The 23,292-nt window shown below is 39.4% G+C and overlaps 1 protein-coding gene across 1 annotated transcript in view; it reads left to right on the top strand.

Moving 5' to 3' along the window:
• man1a1 (mannosidase, alpha, class 1A, member 1) overlaps positions 1-23,292 on the top strand; it is a 163,398-nt gene that overhangs the window by 123,222 nt on the left and 16,884 nt on the right. The window contains exons 5-7 of the mRNA XM_030721174.1: positions 2,143-2,237; positions 19,545-19,668; positions 20,073-20,166. Coding sequence (XP_030577034.1) covers positions 2,143-2,237; positions 19,545-19,668; positions 20,073-20,166 — 313 coding nt within the window. The remainder of the gene's footprint in view (positions 1-2,142; positions 2,238-19,544; positions 19,669-20,072; positions 20,167-23,292) is intronic.

Below are 23,292 nucleotides of genomic sequence, written 5' to 3'. Positions count from 1 at the left end.
TTTGTCGCTGGTCGAAAGACTGTGAGCCACATAGCCTCGGGTTGGATCAAATAGTGCCGTGCAGTTCAGTCACACATTTCAACGAGAAACATCTCTGGTGTTTTCTCTCTCTCTTTACGAACTAAGACAGCTCCCACAAGTGGGAATAACTCTCACAAGTGTGAGTCATAAACAAGTCTGAAGTCTTAACCTTCAAATCCCATGTTACTGTGGGGAAACCAAGCAAGTCAAGTTCTATAAAATTCTGATGATCTACCCCAGTATTCACATTTTATATCTGGCACTGGTCATGAAAGCTTGAGTTATATTTGTAGCATTAACCTTATAAAGCTTTCCAATATTTGAGATTGTGTGGTATCAATAACATGCCTCCTAAAAGGAGAACCATGAAGAGGAATCAGGGGGAGCTTTCATGAGAAGTGTGGCAGGATATGATTTTTATTTTTTATTTTTCTGATTGGCTTGAATCTATGGGTCAGATGCCCTCCAATTCTACATCTAGAGTCAGGGATAAAGAGGCCAAGTCCGTGTGGGCTGCATTAACAGACATAAAGTCATTCTCACTTATGTCAGTGGGCAGCAGCAGCAGTAGTTTGAGTCAAGCCGCTGAAACCCTGGCAGCAGTGTCAAACTGTCCACTATGTCTTAGGCCAAATCCCATTTCATCTTTACTGCTTTAGTACGCTCACGCCAGCAGCCAAATATGGAAGTGCTTCACTCTTACAGCCAACAAAATCAGACACCTTGGAGACACTCAAAGCCCTCGGCGAGAACTGCTGCAAAGCTGTCGAGTCAGATTCACTAACACAAAAGATTAGACAAGGAATTTAAATTCACTTGATAAGAGATCACTGCTCAAGGAGAGAATTTCCTTTTGGATTGCAGCAGAAAACACCTTAACTGTAGCACATTAAGTAGAACCAATAGCATGATTAGCACGAGTATTAAAAAGGTCAAACGTCAAGTTTTGAATCAGCTTTTTAGTCTGTTACACAGTGCTGCCAACTGCCAAGAAGTGCCAGAAATCCACACCAGATATTAGCATATCAAGATTGGGGAGTATTCATTCACATGGAAATTAAGTGTCAAAAGTGCACAAATGCATTTTTATAGGACACCATTTCCCAATTTCCGTCAGGTCTTAGCTCCAGGTGTATTTGCTCTTGTTTTCCAGGTTGAATATTCATGACACTATTTAAAGCAAGGCAAGGCCTCTGTGGTGGGTCCAAATGAAGCTGAAGGTTACATGAGATGAAAATTCAACCCTAGCACTCCATAACTGTGTAAATTGATGTCAGTGCACTTAAATACACACCACAGGCTTGTGTTTACCAGCACAGCCTGTGATGTCTCGCCCTGAAAGATACCGAAGGGATGAGAAGAGATCAAAGATCCGTGAGTCCGGCTTTCTCTGGATGGAGAGCTGACTCACTGCTGTGGGCTTTTTTTCTTTTTTTTTGAGATGTGTTTTGCTCAAGTTTAAGCTAAAGTTTTGTTAACTTTAGTGAGTGGAGAATTGTTAAGGCATCAAAATTTGATTATTTTTCTTCAGGCATTTCTCTTTTAGCCTCAGAGATGATGATAGAGTTGTAAATCGTACTTTCTTTGGGCAGTCAGTTTGGGCAAAGCAGCAGGAACACATTAAATAGAGGGAAAGCAAAATGCTGCTGGATATATAGTCGCAGAATGGTGAATTAGATGTACGCTGAAAAACCATAAATCCATTTCAATGTAGTTAAAGTTAAGATATCTATATTGTGTCAGCAAGATTTGAAGCAACTAAATGGGTTAAAGTTTCCTCAAATGGCATATGGAAAACATCAGTACAGCTGCATGCAACAGTAAGGCAGGCAGGGAACGATCCTGGCAAAACTTTACAGGGATAAAAGGAAGCAGACAGGAAAGAGGAAAAGCCTGGAATAAAGGGATTAAGAGTGGAAGAAAGGAGGGAAGCACTGGGCTACAAGTGTAAGCCATGGACTTTTGACAAAGATGGAGATGTAGATTTGAAAATGTTGAGGTATATTTTCTGCTGTCTTCCTCAGGGAAAAGCTCATGAAAATTCAAGAAAATGTCAAAGCATCTTTCAGCTGCTAGAATCAACTTTAATGAGTTGTTTCTTTTTCTCCATTTCTTTCTCAGGTGTTTCGTAGAAAGGCAGTCGAGTTGGGCGAGAAGCTGCTGCCTGCATTCAAAACGCCCACCGGGATCCCCTGGGCTCTGCTTAACCTCAAGAGGTAAAACAAACAAACAAACAAACAAACAAACACACACACACACACACTTGTTTTTTGTCTCCCAGCAGTCCACTTTCAGGCAGCAGGTTTGTTTTGATGCCCTAATGCTTTAAGGAGCTCTGTGGTCTGCCCCTCTCTGTTCCACTCTCACAGACTGAGCTGAGATGCTTTAGCCTTACATGACAGAGCAGAGTTATCAGACAGAAACTGTTTGTTTTTTCATCCAGGGCTTCATCCTTGAAACCAAACTGGAAAAGACACACCTAAAGTTACCAAGTACCAAGGTCAGGATTATAGGCCAAAATTGGCCTTTAGTAATAGCCCGTCCCAGGAGGCTGCCCCTGGGTTCGACTACTACATAGCCCTCTTTCCTTTTGTTGAAAATCCTTCTCCACCAATATGTTGCAATGTGATCCGTACTGTAGTTCAGATGTTTCCTCCAGGTGAAGTCAAAGAAAAATTCTATATTTGAATTTTACTGGAAATTGTTTGATTATTCAGTCAGCGCCCCCGTTTAAACTGGACCTCGATTTTGTTGAGGCTTCAGAGCTTTTTGAGAGCTTTCTGCTTTTTGGCTCTTGTTGGCAGACAGCTTCTTGGTTTGTTACCACCTTCATGATGTTCTGTCACATACCACAATACTAGGACTCCTTAAAAATACGGAAGCCCTTCTAATGACGATTCAAAAATCAATACGTTCCACACTGTACTGTGTCCATTTATTACCTTAATTAGTGGGCACCAAAAGTAAAATGAGTGCTAAATTGTCAAGTATACTACCAAGACTCATTTTTTTCCATCATAGCATATTCATTTATATTTTATATTGAAATAATGCATATTTGTCCATAAATGGTTAAAAATAGTGTTTTCCCTGAATCAGAGGGCTTGAAAGAATCATTGATCCAGATGCAGTGAAGACAAGAAATATGTGTTAGTTTGTTCGGCAGAAATCGACGCATTTTCATGCTACAAAGCAAACTTTAATGTTTGAGTCTTTGGAAACAATCTTAAGAAAAATCCTTTCTGACAATCCTGTTGGTTTATTGTTTTCCCCCCTGGCTCCGACTTATTGTGGGGCACCAAAAATTCTCCATGCAAGGAAAAGCTAAAACCTTATTTAATTAAAAAATAAATTTCCTTGTTTGTTTTCTAACCAACAGTCATTGCTGCTTTGCTTTAATTTAAAAATAGCAGTCTTTTCCTTTCCAGTGTATATGTATATACATTAGTGTTATAGTGTTAAAATGGCAGATGCTCACATTAAAAGTGGACAGTGTGTCAAACACTAAAGTCAACATCTGTGCAAACAATCCCAGTGAGCCACAACAGACTTCAAATGGTGCCAAATCCTCAGTTTCAGACAGTTTTTCTTCTAATTTTGGCTCTTTGTGACTTCATTGATGCACATATTTTTTCCTAATACCATCAAGAACACAGACAACCGGTGCCTCACCCACCTGGTTAAAATAAACGAGTGTTATTTGAACTGTGAATCATGCAAAGCTACTCTAGCTGATTTCACAAATGAAAATAGGTCTGCTAGCAACACAGTTTCAGCTGCTGAAGCTGAACTATAGTGAATTTCTTTTTTTAATGTAATTATAAAGCAATAACAATAATTAGCTTTTTGGATTGATCGTACAAAAATATAAGTATCTGTGTGTAACAACAATTAGAGGTCTGCCACTATTTTTCGCTGTAGTCTCTGTCAGTCACGCATAATGAGGGGAGCACTATTTTCTTTCTATCTGCCGTTCCCCAAAGAGAGACACGACATTCGGGCTGTTTGTCAGCCGTTAATTAAAAGGCAGGTTGTCATGACGATAAACGTGCTGTAACAAATTAATTTTCTCTCTGTCTATATGGGTGAATGGACTCTGCCCGCCGTGTCCTCCTCCCTGAAGTGAGAAACACCTCGGGGAGAGTGAGTGTGTGTGTTCATGTCTGTGCACACGTATGTAGCTCTGCACACATGCGTGTTCCCCCAGAGGCCTGAGCAGATTGCTGTTGATGATGACTTTACCTGCATGACTGAGCTATGATAGCTTAGAAGCACATAAGCACAGCCCCACATTCCCACACACACACACACACACACACACACACACACACACACACACACACACACACACACACACACACACACACGCAGACAACTCTGTGACCAAATTATAAGAACACATGCACAGGGCAGCACAGAGCAGGGGTATGAACTGCTATTTTTTTAACTCAAAGATCACACTTATAAAGGAGCTTGGAAGTTTATTGCAAAGCTTGGGTTGTAACAATAATGGGATCCTTTTGTAGTGGAGAAAAGTTAAACAGTTTTCATCCCTGGAGAGTGCATCCTCCACTAAGATCATGGCTCCTTGCTTTTTGTATTGTAACAAGGTTGGTGCACTTGTAATGGCTCTTTCACATTTGGGTGAAAAAAGCTGCCAACCTCCTTGCGACAAGGAAAAATTGCTGGTTGCCAGCGATTGCATTAAATATTTTCGTCGTAGTTGCGGTGAACAACTGGTTGTCCACAGGTTGAGTGTGCAGCCTCCTAAACCTCTGGGAGACCACATGTGATTGTGCCTGGTGGGAGGGAGCCTGTCTCCAAACAATCACAGTCCGACTGCAGTCACTCTCAGGCAAACTGGCAAAAGTTTGCAAATAATTACAGTTTAATTTGCACCAATGAGCGCAGCTCGTCTGCGATATCGCTTTGCGGACAGGTACGTGACTCAAGTGGTTCCTGGCTGGTTGTTTTCTGGTTATAGTCCTATATAAAGGCAAAGTTGTCGAGCGCCTAGATCATTTGCAGTCAAATCGCATTACACATTGCAATCATTTCAGTTGTACCACTACGGTTTTCCCTAGTGTGACGGTATCAATAGCTAACTGTGTCCATAATATGAATTTGTATGGCATTTGTTAAAATGTCAGCTAGAGACAGTGATTATTGCAGCCATTTGCGATGTTGTGAATGCAAAAAACATATTAAAAGAGTGGTTGTGTAAGTGATTCTTTATTTTTTTTTTAAATAAGTGTTATATGGCTCCAAGTGAACACAACAGCTATAGAGATATTCCATCCATGAAGGGACTTACTTCTAGAAGAACTTTATATTCTTAGTCCTCTGGAATCAGCTAAAGCTGCGGCTATTGACGATGCATTGGCCACATAAACCATTTGAAATCACGACTGTGGCGCACTTGATTCACTGCAGTCTGCTGCTGAACATTAGGCGTCACTGCTCAGGAAGAAATTATGGCTTTATGGCTGGAATGGGAATAGAAGATGTCATAACAGGAAACAAAGCAATCAGAGTTTTGGGTTTGGGTTTTTTTTTTTAACTTAACTGTTGCAGTAATTCATATGCCATCTGGGAATCCCTATGCTCTTCACTGATTTATCATGGAAAGCTCAACAGCACCATACCCAGGGACCAGAATGGCAACCATAAAATGCCTGTGATCCAGCAGACAATGGATTCATGGTAGCTCTTCACTTTATAAATATTTGTTTTCTTTCCTTCCTGAATTTGGCAAAGAGCCAGAAGTCTAAAATCTAAACTCCCATACCAAAGGATACATCACAGACAAAATAATCTGTCTCTCATGATAAAACCGTTTTTTGAAAATTTTTGATTCACTATGGGCAGGTCAGACAGAAACGAAGCAAGAGGAGATCAAAAGATTCTAGAAATGAGAAGTTGAGAAGAAAAATTTGAAGTGCTTTTGAAGCAGGATGGTTTGGAGCTTAGAAGATCGCCTGTGCAACCTTGGCCCAGATCGAAATAAAACAATCTGTAAAACACATTTGCAAATGAGGCCCAATTACTGAACCATCTCTCCCTTTATCCCCATCGTCCTCCCTGCTCTGTTTTACTCTGAATTCCTTCATTCTTCTTTTTTCACATCCCAGTCTCTTATATTTCCGTCCTTGTTCAGGCCATCCATCTTATCTACAGTGACCCAGTATCTCCTTCTGTTTCAGGACGTGTACTCCAAGTCCACTCCACTCTATGGCCTTGTTCTTTGTATTCCCTGTCGGTAGCCTTTCATCGCTCCGCCCTGCAGCTATCTGCAGAGCCCAAGAGAGGCCATAAGAAATAAGGCCACAGTTGAAAACATCTTATTGCTTCTACACCAAGTGAACCTTGTTTGCTCAATGGGTCTGTGTTAATTTCAGAAAATGACATAAATGCCGTGTCCTCAGTCTGGAGAAGTCTTTGCTGCTTTTCCTACTGGAATTATGGCTTTGTTCAGAAAAAAATTAATACAAGACTGAAGTTCATTTCTAAAGATAAAACCTTTGGACTGAACACAGCACATGTTAACATTTCAAAGGACTGGGTTGTTTTTCTGCATTACTTACTTGTGAGTATTTTGAAAATGAAATATTTGAGTCGAATTTTATCTTATTAAATCTGCTGCTGGATGTTGCATCTCTAAAGAGAAGCAGGTTGAAATCACTGATTGGTGTGGTTGAGTGTGGTGAGTAATGTGTTAATATGAATACGCTGTCTTTAGCCTTTTATCCGTTTTCTTTTTTCCACTTTTTGTTTGCTTTTTGGTTTCTATCACAACCCGTCTTCACCTTCCTTTTATACCTGGCTCTTTTTTTTTTTTTCTTTTGCCTGCATGTAGAGTTTCCACAGCCACTCCTATTGTTCCCCCGTCTACCATTTCAGCTAACTGGGGAACAATACCAGTACCTACTGGGGAAAAAAAGTGTTATCCTTTTTCCCTGGAGATTTTGTACCAGTGGCAGACAGAACTGCAAATTGAAAGCAAACCCTAGAGGGAGCCAAATGAAATGGTGCCATTCAGTAGCTTTAACATTAGTTTCATGGCTATAAGTCTGTTTTCAGTTTAATGTTTTAAACCCTGAAATTAAAATAAACCATTTGAATATTTCATCTTAAAGTGTAAGATTTCTGTTTTTTTTTTTCTTCCGAAAACAAGTGAAATATCTGTCTGTTATTGACCTGATTACTCATCTGATCCTTTGAATGACAAGTTACCAGGAATAAAGGGAGATGGGTTTGAAGGCGGTCAGAATGAGTTGTAGAAATTCAAAACAGAATGTAAAGGAATTATTCATCAGGGTGGAAAATCTTGTCTTGATGTCCAGCTGATTTATCTTCAAAAGGCACTTGAAAGCGGATCAACGTGCTTGCAGCATCCAATAAATCAACAGTTCCTCATACAGAGGCAGAGGCTGGCCCGGCCTCCTTCTCTGACCTCCTCTGTCTTTTTGTTTATGCATAAACCCACTGATCGCAACTGAGTGGAAAATGCTGCTGAGATCCAATTGATTTATTTTATTTTATTTTCCACTTGATCTGTTGCAGATTCATGGCCCATTAGAGCAGGACAGCAGCCAGATGGACAGAGACATACATGTATTTGTCCCTGAAATAAGCTTTAAATATTAGAGAAGGTTAAGAGGTGCATCACTAAGAAGGCTGAAGGATTGTTCCCCTAAAACATTTTTTTGGATTAAGCATGATTATTTCTGTACTTTTTGATTTTCTGCTTTCTTCCACTGCTTAATGCAGTTTTTATCTGATGTTTTTAATCATAGGCTTAAGAAAAGAGAGTGCACATTAAACGCACAACAATCGTTAAGGATTAGATTACTTGAATTTTTATTCCTTAGAATGGCGCCACATGTCATCTGCTGATCTTCCATACCTAAAACACTGGCGCGTGTGCAAGCCAAAATATTTTAACCTAATGTAATTACTTTTCTTTGCATACACCGTGTCTCAGTGTGTGGGGAGAAAAAACAAAAACGTTTGCTTTAGCAGCTGACAACATATATCTGCACTTTACCAACCAACTTCTTTGCCTTTTCCTCTGACACTTTCTCTAACTTTTTTTTACACACACACGCACGCACACACACACACGTTACCCAGTCAGTTGTTATCTGCTTTGGCCAGTAAGTCCCATAGCTCTTCTATTAACATTCAGACTGATAAAGCCCTTGCAAATCACTCCCACTGCACTGCATACTGACTGGCCTTAATGGGATGAGGCATTGTGTAAATGTGTGTCAGTGTGTAAGTGTGTGTGTGTGTGTGTGTGTGTGTGTGTGTGTGTGTGTGTGTGTGTGTGTGTGTGTGTGTGTGTGTGTGTGTGTGTGTGTGTGTGTGTGTGTATGTATGTATTGAGTTTTGCTGAGGTGTCTGGATCCGTGCTCCACCCTGAAATTAGCTGCTCATTCCTCTCTGCAGGCATCACGGTGATGACTGCTTCCCACGCACGCACGCACACACACACACACACACACACACACACACACACACACACACACACACACACACACACCTCTGATTGGCAGTAAGACATTTAAAAAGTGCTCAAATCTGCATCGCCATTCTAACAAAAGACTTGGTTAAAATGACAAGTGGCAAAGAAATCATGCTGAAATGTTAAGTGGTGCCTCTGAACAGGTATTTATAGGTGAGGTCTGACACTGTGGGTTGGATTTATGGGAAGACTTGAATCTTTTTGCCGTCATCAAACTGAATTAAAGAGCTATATACGTCTCTGAATTGGCTCCACCATCACCCACCGTTACAAAATGCAGTAACTTGTGAGAAGTGTTTGCTTCCCAGCCAAACTGCTCCTTAAAGCAATGTCATCATCTTAATGACGTTGCAAAGTTAAAACTAGCCCTCTCGCCCTCACTCTGTTTCTTTATCTCATAGAGGAACGTATTTCTGAAAAACTGTCAGCTCGAGGCAAATTTGCTCCTTCAGCTTCTGGCTCGGAGACTGAAGCTATCAATCCCGAGCTCTTTGGGTCTTCGAGTTTGATTAATAGGTCTGCATTTGAGAACGGCTCTATTAGTGCAGCCTAGTGAGGTTGTCACACTGGGTGACCCTGTAGTGCTTCTCTGTCATGGAGCCTTTTCTTCTTGATGTGATAGGAAAATGAACTTGTTAATCCCGAGCATGTGTGCAAATTCTTTGCTTAGCAGAGACTGATGAATACTTATTAAAGTTTAAAGCAGCTGGCTCGTATTTTAATTTAAAGCTACAAGGGTTTGGGAAGATCCAAAGTGCTGAATGTCATCAGCATAGCAGTAGCAGAGGAACGTGTAAATAGCAGAGATCAAGAGATTGAGGGTAGGAAGAAGCAAGGGAATGTGTGCATAAAAGTGTCTGAAAATACAAATTTTCACATGCCAAAATTCCCTGCTGTGTCACATATCTGCTGGATTCAGTTGCAGGGTTCCTCCAGTGTGTTACAAGCCCAGTGGCTTGCCTTGCCTAAGGTAACCAAGGGGTTTATTTCTTTTTTAATATTGAAAATGAACAACTAATATATAGGTCTTGCCACTTCACACATATTAAATCAGATTTTTATAAAAAAAAGAAGAAGATTAGAAAAGAAACAAAGAACCAGGCAAATATTGAAACTTGCTGCTTTAACTGTTCAGCTGATATCTGTCCACTTATGTCCAGTAATTACGGATTATGTTCGGCTACATTGCTCTGTGCCGCATGTGAACAACAGCGATAACCCTGACTCATGGTCTCTCCCCGATATAAAGAGGGAAATAAATTCACCATGTCCATCTCTCTGTGTCATGTTACCCTGTGTGTGCAGAGGTGTACTTAGGCCAACACTGCTATTCCTGCTGTGTCTCACAATTAACATAGTAGTTTAGTAGGACTACTTTAACTGAGGGCAACATTAAATGTGGAAAAACCTGGCTAATAGGAACACGCTATGAGAAAGAGGCCAATCAGTACTGATCTTTGTGAGACAATACCAGTAGTAGTATGTTGAATTAATATCAAACAGTGTTGACAAGAATGCTAGATACCTGTTTACAGTATATGGTTAAAATGTTTGCTGTTGGGCGGCACTGTGGTGCAGTTATTCGGACAGTCTCCTCACAGCAAGAAGGTTGGTGTGACCGAGCAGGATGCTACGGATAGGACGACGTGAAGGCAGGTGATTTGCTGCGGAGACCCATAAAGGAAGCAGCCAAAAGAAGAAGAATCATCATTTCAGAATTAGTATCAAGATATTTAGATGTTATACCAAAGTTATAATTTTGGTAGTGTGACTAAACTAATTTTTATAGTGTAAGTAACTACTGCAACTTTTATTGTAAACTATTTTAGTTTACTTTCCGCAGCTGTCATTTTAAATTTTAGGGTTTGGTCTATGTGGATGAGCAAATAGCAGCACCTCTGTTTTGGCCTCAGTTATTAATACACACAAATATATGAAGCAGCAATGCAGTCTCACTGCCCTAAAGCACATTTTAAAGCAAAGAAAAGGCTGGCATTCGAGATGTACAGAGATTTCTTTAAAGAACAAACCACACAAAGGCACACATCCATTCTCAGTGTAGCTCTCCTCAGCTGTAACCTGAGGCAGTGGAAGCCAACTATGATTTAAGGCGTCTAATTAAGTTGCTAACTGTGAATCTATCGCAGTTCACATTTTCTCTTTGGCCAGAGGGGAAGTACGATAGATTTTAAGACACAGAGGAAGAGATGTACAGCGAAGGAAATCAGGAGGAAAAGAAGAGGTAAGAGAGGTCGTGGCACGGATGAGACAGAGGACAGTGAAAGGCTTTCCAGAGAGAACAAAAAAGAGAACTGGGCCAAAGTATAGGCTTCACCCAGCTACAGAGTACAAATGAATTGGAGTGCTTCCTGACATAATTTTAGAGGAGCGTAAGGGGGCACAGCCTGGTGTGACATGCTAATTTATGGAGATGCATTGCTTTTTCTGTTTTTTCCAGGTTATAGCTTGGCACCACAGAATTAAAACCTGTGTGTGTGTGTGTGTGTGTGTGTGTGTGTGTGTGTCTGTGTGTGTGTTGTGTTGTGTTTTGGCTTTACAGAATTCACTGGAGAATTTGAAAACTAGCAGGCTATGATTTGTTGTTTCGCAGCTAGCCAGGAAATGGCTGTGGGTGTTAGAGGTTGAATGATAAGAACATTGGACAAGATGCCAAGAGGACTGGAACGTGTCCTCCAATGCAGACTATTTTAAATCACAGTGGCATCAATCTGTAACGACCCAGTTATTTATTTTCTGGGCTGAGACTTTGGATCTGTATTTGTTGCACGGACCCCTTGAGTCCTCAGTTCCCCCTGCCGAACTGAGTGTAAAATGTGGTGAACTAAGTTATGCGTGGTGTTCTTGAAGCATGTAAGCATGATTACCACCAAAGGCAGGAAAGAGGTTTGTTTTTTTGAATATAACAAACCATTGGGTTTGTTCATGAGGGGAGAAATAGATTCAAAACCACAACTAGACTTTGAGGACAGACTGAAAAATTTGTTTGTAGAAAAACTGTACAGTGGGCTGTGGAGCTCATGGTTAGTTTTAGATTGAGTTGGAAAGTGGATAAAAGTAGGGTCAGAAAGTTTATTCTTGACCTCAGAAAAACAAGAATGGTTTGACCTCATCAAACTTTGCCCTGATGGTCAGTCAGCCTCAGATGTCCGGTCAAGGAAGGAGGTCTTTGTGTGTTGTTTTGGGGCTGGTTCTCATGATGTTTAACACAGGTTGGACATGGACAGGTTGGGAATAAGGATCCTTTTTATTATGCTGTGGTGTTTCGTCCACCGTTCAGTTATCCTCCTCTTTGAAGCTGTCCACACTGGTTATAATCACGGATTTTAACATTCACATTGATGATGACTCTGAGCTCTTTGCCAGAGATTTTATCAACTTCATGGATTCTTTTCATTTTATCCAGCATGTCTGGCCCCACACGTACCAAAGGACACACACAGGACCTCGTTTTTACTTTGAGTTTAAATATTGATTCTATTTGTTCTAAGGACATTTTTATTTTTAATCATCATTGTATTTCTTTTTAACTTGTCTTTTCACATCTCTCTGTCTCCTGTTTGCCATGTGGTTAGCTCTTGCATCTTAAATTCCTCAGCTGAGAAATTCTCTGATGGTTTTAATTTATTTCTATCCACCTGTAATGATAATGATCTGTCAACAGATCTTTTTAAGGATCATTGTTATTCCATTTTAGATGAAGTCTGTCCTGTTAAAATTAGATTAGCCTTGGATAAATGACGGTATTTGTTGTTTAAAGCGTTCCTGTCGAAAAGTTGAGCGCCTGTGGAGGAAAACTCATTTACATGTTCATCTGCTTCATTTAAAGGGTCTTTTAGCTTCTTACAACATATTCATTCAAAGATGGGAGGGCTGCCTATTTTTCAAACCTGGTTAAAAAGAGCAGCGGTAATCCTAAGGTGTTAATTGACACGATGAGTAATATTGTTACTCCTGCTCCACCAGCTGTCTCAGTGTTTTTTTAAATGAAGATTGTGATCATCGTTTCTTTCTTGGTAGAAAAAAATCAGTAATGTAAGAAATAATATTTCTCCATCAACATCTTCATTGTCTCTTCCTGCTCCAGCTCAGCCTGTTGTTATAGAACGTTTTTCACATTTCTTTACCTGAGCTGGTAAAATTAGTTGACTCAATGGAAAGCATCTTTCTGTTCTCCCAACATTTTACCTGCATCTTCTGTTCATAAAATGTCTTTCAGTGTATTAGCCCTTGTTTGCTTACTATAATTAACATGTCACTGGTCCCTGGTCAAGTCCCTGCTTATTTTAAGAATGCTGTCATTCACCCACTCTTAAAATAAACCCAAGCTCAGCCTTTCAATTTTCAGTAGCTACAGACCATATTGCTAATATTACAGAAAAGGTTGGAACTAAGCAGCTTACAGCCATCTTGGACAAATACAACCTTCTTTATAAATTTCAGTCTGGCTTTCATAGAGCTCATTCTGCTGAAACAGCTCTTGGGTCCAGTGACATTTTGATGTGAAATAATGCAGGAGAGTTTTTTTTTTTCTTTCTGATACCTTACTTCTGCTTTTGATACTGTTGACCATCGCATTCTGCTCAATAGACTGAGATACTGGGTGGGTGTATCTGGGTCTGCTTTGGAGTGGTTCATACCATATCTGTCTGAACAATGCTTTTCTATATATAGGTCCTCTTACACTTCTCTTACTATGGTGTGCCACAAGGTTCTGTTTTGGGGCCTTTATTTTTTTTTGTTATATCAGCTCCCTCTACAGCACATCTTGAGTACCTTTAAGGATATTCTAAAGGCATTCTATTCTATGTCCATTGCATCACGCTCTGAACTAGACATAACTAGAGTTATTTGTGCATTTATTTCATCACATTTGGATTACTGTAACTCACTGTTCACTTGTCCAAGCAAAAACTCCTTGGAAAGTCTCCAGGTTGTTCAGATCACTGCTGCGAACTGAATCTTCCAAGTACAGCTGTGTCAGCTATACTTGGAAGACTCCCCATTATATTCAGATTTCATTTTAAGATTCTGGTTTTGACTTTCAGAGCTCTTTATGGATAAGCACCAGCTTACATCTGTGAACTTTTACATCCCTACATCCTCATCAGGTCCCTGAGGTCATGTGATCATTAACCCAGGTGATCTGAAATTATAGGTTTTCTGAGCTTTTTTCACTTTCATTTTTGGCTTTTAACTGAATGATTATAGTCAAATGGATGTAGTGTGATTCAACCTGTTCTATATAAGAGAAAGATATTGCTACCAAAGGAAGATTACTGGGATTAAATTCTGCCTGGCCTGGTATAATATCTACCCGTTAAAAAGTTTAGAATGTGAGCCAAGAAAATTAATTAAAAATCTATCATAAACAAACTGCATCATATCACTACTATCAGAGGTGGATCATGTTGGCTCATCTTCTTAACTTATAATGAAAGTTCAATATCAGCTTTGATACACTGGTGTAAGCCTCATATAATCTCTAAAAGTCCTCTAGTTCAAGGTCACCGTAACAATTTGATTAACATTTACAGGCTGGTTTTCAAAGATAATAACTAAGTGTTTTTCAGTGTGCTGCTCTGTAATATTGCTGTTTGGTATAAAGCATAGCTCATCAGCGCAACATTTTATCAAAAGACAGCATGTCGATTAGAAGTGAGCGGCACTACTGTGACTGTTCGAGAACTGAATTCAATAAACCGAGGCTTTATATTCATCCAGAGTTTAATATGAACCTTCATACTCCTTGCTGTTGTGGAAATGAATCCAACTGAGATCACAGGAAAAAAAAACAAGCAGCAGAAGAAATCAGTTATCACTGTGGATTACACATGGGTAGAAAATTTCTGCAAATTAGGATGTAAACCCCTGCTGTAAAACTTTGACCAATTGTACCACATTTTTATAATACTGCAGTCTATTTAGTCTATACTGCAAAGACTTAATAAACTAAACAATGTCTTTTAAAGATTAGAGCTATTAAGTCTTATAACATGTCATGTGAGAAAAGGGATGTAGAGCATGCTGTTGTAAACAGGGCCTTGGAAACTGAGCTACAAGGACACTTGCATCAGTGGTCAAACACAACAGTAGACTTGAATAGAGTAAGACAGATGTATTGTTCTGGATGCCAATGGATGGATGGACGCCAGTTTCCAGTCCCAGTACAGGAGGGGACTGGAAGAATACAGCTTCCATTAGAATAGCTATAATGAGTGTCCCTCAACAGGTTAATTTAGTCCAAAATGGAGCAGAGGCGGGTCTCTGACCTCAAATTATTGGGTTACAAAGATTAATGCACATTTTATCCACAATTTTGCTCACTCTGAACCATTTCTGCAAGCAGCCAGAGTGAGGAGTAAGACTGTAGTCCTGTTCACACAGAAATAATCTCACCAGGAGACCTCACGTGGTTTAGAAAATAAATCACGTTTTTGTTCACATAAGATAAGCAGGTCTGTGTTTTACTTGATAGCATCTCATCTATCTCACTGGCCTTTGAGATTTCACTCTTCTAATGGATATGACCTCGATCTCTCAGTTGTTGGGTCTCCACTTTGTTTGGAAACAAGAGCACAAATTGTTGTCCAAGCTTTCATTTGTAATTACCAGAGCGGCCTCTTTTGTGTAAGAAAAAGGCAGAAGAAAAGTATTAAAAAATAAAACTTTGCAGAAGGAAAAAGTTAATCTGAAACTGTCTCTTGCTAATTCACACTAGACTATTTGTATCACAGTACATCTGGTCAAATGTGGAATCATTATGATTATTATTTTTTAATTATGCCAAATTTGCACAGGAGCAGTGTCATGTTATTATTATTATTATTATCATTATTATTTTTGGATTGTTTTTTGGGAACCCACAAATATTTGCTCACAACAGCCTGTTGGAACGAGAGTGCAATCAACAGCTGGACACAAGTTACTTGTAGTTATTTGTAGACCTTTCCAAGAAGTCCTGCTCTTTCACTCACATTTCTCCAAGCCCTCTCTCCTCCTTATTTCCCATCTTTGTGGAAAAGAGAGGTTGAATCACACTGCTCCGGCTCCCCACAAACAAAAAGAATAAGTTTCTCCTCCATTTCTGATTGTTGGCAGCCTCAGATTAACTCAGTCTTTGAATGAATCTCAACTGGAGGCATCTGTGTAAGCAAATTGCTTTTGCCATAGCTGAAATATTTTTAAGCTGATCCATAGAATTGCCTCTGTTCATGTCATTCAGTGCAAATTAGTTTAAGTTGGTATTTTCAAAACTATACATAGAGGACAAAACTCTTTATTTGTACTAGGCTGTAAATATGCTTTTTAATGCTGTAAGGTTGGACATTTTAACATGGGAGTCCGAGCATTGACTCCCAGTTGGAGTCAGCCTCAAATAGCTACTAGAGGAACTGCAGTGTTTGTCTTAGCTTTATTAGCTTTATTTTTCAGCTCTGGTGGTTGCTTTCTTTGTAATGTGTTGTGTGCTTTGCTGAGAATGAACAGACATGTTGGCCACGGTCAACAGCTGCTAAATCTTAGCAGCACAAAATGAGATGATTCATCCAGCCATGGGACTGATTCAGTAATACATGGCTTTGCTAACATTATTGCACTAAAACCTCCAGGCCACAGCAGTCCAGAGGGGTGTACTACGAAGTGAGATTAATGGCTTAGGCTTTAATGGACTTACCTGGCTAAATCAACTTATGTTGAACATATTACCTGGTCAGGAGAAGGTTATATTTGGAGTTTCAGTTCAAAGTTGTCTGGAAGTGCCACGTTTTCACTGATTCTTATATTTACAGCATGCTTTAGTGCAGTGTAGATTATCTGCACGAGGAATACGTTTTATGTGTGCAGGTTGTTACATACTAAAACCACTGAATGAAGAATAAATTGTGCGCTGCGTTGTGTGTGTATTAATGCTGAAAATCTATAAATGTTTTTCTACTTGATTCTAATCTGCTGCAAAGTTCCATTTACACAGCTGGAATGACTGTTACTAGAATGTAGGATGTACACCAAAAATATCTGTTCAATCAATCAAATAAATTTTACTTTACTGACAAACTAAAGCGATTCCCCTTCATTAGGCTGTGGGACAATGTAAATATATCCAGTTTAAAGTTTCAGAGATCTAATCTATATATTATGTAGTGTAGGGTCTTTACCCTACAAATTAAAATATGAAGCACCTTGAGTTGACAGTTTTTGGGGAGTCACATGACCCATGAAACACCCCTTTGTAATGTGAGCACGCTCAGAGCCTGAAAGCACCTTCATGATACCCGTTATCTCAACATGATGAGTTGGTGAACCAGCTAAGACAAAGAAAACATGGCTGTGTTGAACTTGGTTTGTAGTATATCCCTCTGGTAGCATTACATAAATCCACTAGTGTTTGGATTCAGGTGTGCATTAGCTAAACAGGAAGATTGTATTATTCTGTCAAAAGTTGCAGTTTTTTTTTTGTTTGTTTTTTTTTTACCCAAGTTATTTAATAACTTCAGTGACTGTTCAAACAAGCCAGCTGCCTCTGACAGATGTGGTTTTTCTAATCAAGTTCCATCTCAAACAGCCTAAGTTTGTCATTATAAAATGTTCAAACACCCTGCCTGGATTGATGATAGTCCAAACACGGCTTCCCCGATCTGTCTCCAGTGTTGTACGGTATATCAGCATTTCATTGGTTTGTGTCTGTTTGGTTTACACAGCAGCTTCCCCGGCTGACTTTTGTTTTGTTCTCCTTAAAAGGGATTTGGTGCTTCTTGCAGCAGGGCTTTAGGAGGGATTGGGGTAGACAGGGGCGAGCTGGAAAGGTGTGCGTTGTCTCTCAGCCCCACCCACACAACCGAAAAGATTTACTGTTCATCGCAGGGTTTATAAAAGGATTGAAGAATATGGAAAGAAAAATCAACTCTATGGTTGATTGAGAATCGATGGAGATTAAGGAATAGTGTTCAACAAAATAGTAGCTTAAAAATGTAAACACAGTATATTTTGGATTATACACAGTTACATCCATGTGACAATTACATTTTTGTTTAACGTTGACCCCAAATTAATCAGAGTGTGCAATGATGCACTACTATGGCCATTTCTGTTTTCTGACTCTTGCCGGTCTCTGTGCTCGCTGCCTGATGCGGCAGTGGTCGTCCCTGTGTTTGGTTGAGCTGATTAAATCCGTGGTGTAATGGGAAACAAATTATGGCTTATGCAACATGACGAGTTGAAGGAGGGGGGCATAATTAGTATGTTCATCCACCTCTCGAAAAAGGTTTGTGTGTGTGTGTACGCTTGTGCACACGCATGCACGTGTATGGCACATCTCCCAATCCACTCTCCTTCTCCCCTGCTTCTCATTTGTTGGATGTCTCCCCTTGCTTCAGAGTGTGTGTTTGTGTAGTACACGTGTCCACATGCAGTTGCTGTTGGGTCGACGTCCCGGTGTGTGCTTCCCAGTGTAGTGAATAGTTCATATGTATTCATGAGTAGTTACTTCAGGCATCGCCACCAGAGTCATCAGTCCTTGGCCTGGAAGTGATCTGTCAGTGGCTGTAATGATCCAGCACACACACACAAACACACACTCCCTGTTGCAAGGTCTTCTGTCCTTGTCAAGCATGCCAGGGTTGGTAACTCTCACATATGGCCTGAGGGCAGACGCACCTTTTTTTTTTCCCTTTTTCTTTTCTTTTTTTTTTTTTTTTTTGGCAGCAGATAGGATGGGCTCCAGCAAGTTCCTTTTGACTGACAGATAAACAGAAGGAATGATATGTGCTGCGGGAAGACTGGGAAAAACAGACATGTCTTTAAAAATAACAAAGAGTGTAAAGTTTAGTTTAATTTTAGTGTCATTAACATACCCCACTTTTTATCTATTTAAGGAATCTATTTGTAAATGCCTCCAGAGTAAAAATGGGACAAATACTAACTACTTTTTAAAATAACATCTAAATTTCAGGAACTGTTTACCAGTGTTCAAAATTTAAGGAATGACTGTTGGGTTTCTGTGAAAGAGTTTAAAGCTGGCTTTTTAAAGACTTCCTGCCAGTTTAGTAATGAGAATATGCGCTGTAAGCTAGTGGGTGTTGTGGGTATCTACACAATCAGTTAAAACATTTTTTATGTTACTTGTTTGTTCAGATTTGCGTCATTTTTGTCGTGTGTCTATTGTGCGTTCATCATTCATCCGTCGATTTTCTGCACCTTATCTGAGTCCAGGATGCGGGGGCAGCAGTCTAAGCACCACTCCCTGGCAACCACCTCCAGCTCTTTTGGGGCATGCCGAGGCATTTCCAAGCGAGCCGAGAAACGTAATCTGATCTTGTTCAAGAGGGAGTGAAGGAGGGAGCAGGAGATTGACAAGCAGATTAGTGCAGCATCAGCAGTGATTTGCATGCTGTACTGGTCTGCTGTGATGAAGAGAGAGCTGAGCGTGAAAGCGAACCTGTCGATTTACCGGTCCATCTACGCTCCTACCCTCACCTATGGCCAGGGCCAGGGCTACTGGGTAGTGACCAAAAGAATGAGACTATGGATACAAGCAGCAGAAATGAGCTTCCTCTGTAGGGTGTCTAGGCTCCATCTTAGATATAGAGTGAGCAACATGGTCAGTTGGGAGGGGCTCAGGGTAGAGCAGCTACTCATCCACATTAAAAAAGTCAGTTAAGGTGGTTTGGGTACCTGGGTGGGAAACCTTCTGGGCACCTCCTAGGTGAGGTGTCTTCATGGCAGATCCAGGACATGCTGGAGAGATGATCTTATACTTGTTTTTGTAATTTTTGTAATCTTGTAGAGGTGCACTTTCTTGGCCAGGTCTATCTTGAAAAAGAGGTCAATAGACTATCAGGTTAAATAAAGGTTAAAAAAAATTCAAAGTCCTGTGAGTGACTTAAATGGAATATGATGTAAAAGAAAAATTTCAAACACCAACATTTAATAAATGTATTGTTAACATACATTTCTATTTCCTGCTTCTGTCTCCGTGCAGTGGTATAGGTAGGAACTGGCCGTGGGCATCAGGTGGTAGCAGCATCCTGGCGGAGTATGGCACCCTGCATCTGGAGTTCATGCACCTCAGCAGACTCTCAGGAAATCCAGAGTTTGCTCAGAAGGTAACAGAAACAGAGATTTGGAAATGTGTTTTCCCACTTAATATAAAGACCTGTTTTCCATTTCGTTTTGTCTGGAATGTTAAGAGATGTTTTCTTGTAGTAAAAACATACCAAAACAATGAAAAATGCAGCAGAGCCTAAACTCTAGACCTACTTAAAGGTGCAGTATGTAAGAGTATTAGTTGTTTATTTACAGAATCACTTAAATTATGAAGAGGGTGTAAAAAAAAAAAAATCATATTTATGATGTTGTGTCAAATACGTCTTTGTGTTGTTTTGTAGAAATATTTACTGAAGTTAGCATGCTAACCAGCTTGCTGATCTCAGTCCCTTGTATAATACAATATATTGTGCATGATGTGTCGAGTATTTTAAGCAATGTGGTCTTTTTCTTTTAACATTAGGTAATGAACATCCGAAAAGTACTCAATCGCCTGGAAAAACCCCAGGGGCTGTACCCCAACTACCTGAACCCCAACAGCGGACAGTGGGGCCAACGTAAGTCCTGATTACCTCATCCCAGTTTCACGTCCTGTATTTTGTTCTTGCCTTTCGTCTGTATTCCTTACATGTGCACGGAAGTGCTTTAGATGAAATATACAGTACTTTTGAAAACCAGTTATAAAATACTTTACAAAAGCAAATAATGCACACAATAAAACATAGTTATACAGGCAGGAAAAAAGTTAATAAAATGTACTTTTTATCCATATGGAAGCCTTTAAAACATTTTAAATGTAAATAAATGCAATCTCTTCTAGCTTCTAAAAAAAATGGGGCAATTTTGCAGGTGGCCAAAACAAATCCAAACTTTGTCCAACTCAGTTTTTTTATTTATTTATTTTTTGATAGACAGTACTTTTTTTTTTTTTATTAAATCAAATTGTTCCTACCTACTTGTCCACTAGATGCTACATTTAGAGAGATGAAGTTTCATTGCAGAGTGTGCCATATGTTTCACCGATTGGATAACTGCAATCTGACCACTGACATCAACTGTGCGCATTCATTTGTCAACAATCAACAAACGCAGTTATGCTTCAGTCCCTGAAACATGATGAGTTCACATGTTGCTGCTTCCACTTCTCTTACAGGATTTGGACACCCCTCTGTACTCCCATTAAAGCTAGTTTGAGATATCAGTGTCTAGGTGTGTCTAGCTTTGAGTGCTGTGGCCCATCCTTATCATGTGGCAGATTAAAAAATGTGTTTAGCGTCTCTTGTTCCTTGGTTTTTCACTGATTAAAAAGAGTAAAAATCTCAGTGTGCCTCAAGCACCCTTGAGTTTGTCATTTTCTTGCTAGTTTATAGCTCTGCTTGTTATTATTAAAATATTTTAATCAATTGTTCTTGTTATGTTTGCACATTTTAAGATTTATCTCGGGCACAAATGCAAGACTGAGTCATAATTTCCTCCACAAAATAAAGGTGAAATGGATCAGTGTGCAATTAAAATGAAACTCCTAGGCTGAAATCTTTGGGTTAATAATTAGCTAGACTTTGAGTCTTATATCAGAAACATTAATAAAAGGTGCATTTATCTCTTGAAGAATGTCACCAAGGTTAGATCGTTTTTATCCAGGATGACAACGACATACTAATGCATGCAAATTACAGCTTGTCTAGATTACTGCAGTGCACTTTATGTCGATCTGTCAAAGAAAGGAGATCTGCACCTGCAATTTGCACTGACTAAAACCAAGCGACACCATCCTCTTATTGTAATTATTACTCTGTCTTGAGCTCAGATTGACACTTTTCTTTGAACTTGCCCCCATTTATTCTACATAAAGGATCCTTTACCACAATTTCTTGAGATAACTTTTCTTTCTGCCACCCCAGAGCATGAACGTCCTCACTTTCTGCTCCCTCATTGGTCTTCACTCACACTGCTCTTAACATTTCATGTACCTCTCAAGCAAAAATATGAGATTATAAAATTTGCAGAAGCAAATCCAGGGATGCAGCAGAAAGCCATTGCCACAAAATTTGAAATTAGACCCCAAACTGTCTGATATTTTGAAGAATTTTGAAGAATCAGATTTTATCCAACTTACACATAAGAGATTTTTTACAAGTCGTATAAAATTCCATGGGCCATTTTAATCTGACTTTGGCGATTTTTACTGTATTTAATGCAGCAGGCAGGAAGCTTTGGACACGAAAGAGGTGCTCCGGTTCATTGTCCTTTTGGACTCCAATGGGAACCAAAATTTACAAAATGAACATCATGGACTACAACAGATAGCTGGAATCAAGCTGCTGTAACACATTTTCACAACTTACCCATAAGTCCCACAAGTTCGCTCACTCTCCTGTTTTTATAAAAAGCATTATAAAAGCATTATAAAAAGCAAAGTTGAACCATACAGCTCCAGCAGGCCTAAGACAGTACCAATAAGCTTTTCCTCCATTTCAGAATCAGAATCAATTTATTGTCATTACATGAAACATGTAACAAAAAGAAGTTCCAGAACACCCATCCAAAAGACAAACAACCAACCATTTCCGATCTGGCATCAGGAAAATGCACACTGAGAGAATCCAAGCTGATGGGTTTTTGTGACGAAGCGTAAAGTTAATTTTTTGTAGAAGTTGAACTATTTAAACTTTTACCAGCACGGATTTGCCTCTAATCGCATCGCCCGGTGTGAATTTGCATCAGTTCGTCTCATTGCACAGACTTTGCATGTAATTGCAGCACGTTTGGTGTGAATGTAAGCAGTGGAATGCAAACTGAATTATTTTTGCAGGCATAGCAGTCACTCACTGCTCCCCATTCAAAAGTAGAAGTTTAAGGCACTTGCTATTTTATTACAGTGTATGGACCAAAACATTTAAATGTTTAAGCTGAGAAAAGAAACATCACAATAACCATTAATTAAAATAACTGCTGCCAGTTGATGCAGACATAATAGTTAAACCACGTTTAGTTTGGAACCATTTAGACTTTGGAGTATTGAGAAATTTAGGCTGTATGTCATCTTTGGATTTGCATTCATGTTATAACGATTGTCACTTTGTGTAACTTTGATTCAGATAGTCTCTCCTTTTTCACTTTTCATTTTATCCCTCATGTCTTACCCAGTTGTGTTTATTTTAAATTATTTCTATGCAAATTAATTTAATTAAAGTTTACTGAGTGAAAGTTTCATATAAATATTATAGTGTTAATATTTGTCCATTTAACTAAGTTGATATAAAAAGGTCAGCATGCTGTTTCAGTATCAGTGCAGTCTGAGTGGTTTGTGTTATTTCATGCAAAGAGAGACAGATGTTAAACAAAATGATTCAGCATTAGTTTAAGTTAATCTCATAAAATATATTAGGTTAAGTTGTACTGCTTGTGGCTGTTGTGGAGATTTTGAGACCAAGTTCACTCAAGCAGGAAGAACACTCAGGAGACTGGGATGATTTATGAAGAAATATTTTATGCAGTAATCTTGATATAGATGATTAATACATGTTGACACGTTGTCCCCCAGTTCTGAAGTTTGTTCCCGAGCAGGGCATCTTTAAACTAATTTGCCACGCCTCTCCCTCTATTATTATTCTATTAGATAAGTCTGACGCAGCTCTGTGACACATTTTCCTAAGTCCACATAGGAAAAACGTCATTTGAGG

Source organism: Archocentrus centrarchus, chromosome 24 (genome assembly GCF_007364275.1).
Source record: "Archocentrus centrarchus isolate MPI-CPG fArcCen1 chromosome 24, fArcCen1, whole genome shotgun sequence".
Classification (NCBI taxonomy): Eukaryota; Metazoa; Chordata; class Actinopteri; order Cichliformes; family Cichlidae; genus Archocentrus; species Archocentrus centrarchus.
This window is presented reverse-complemented; position numbering and strand designations above follow the sequence as displayed.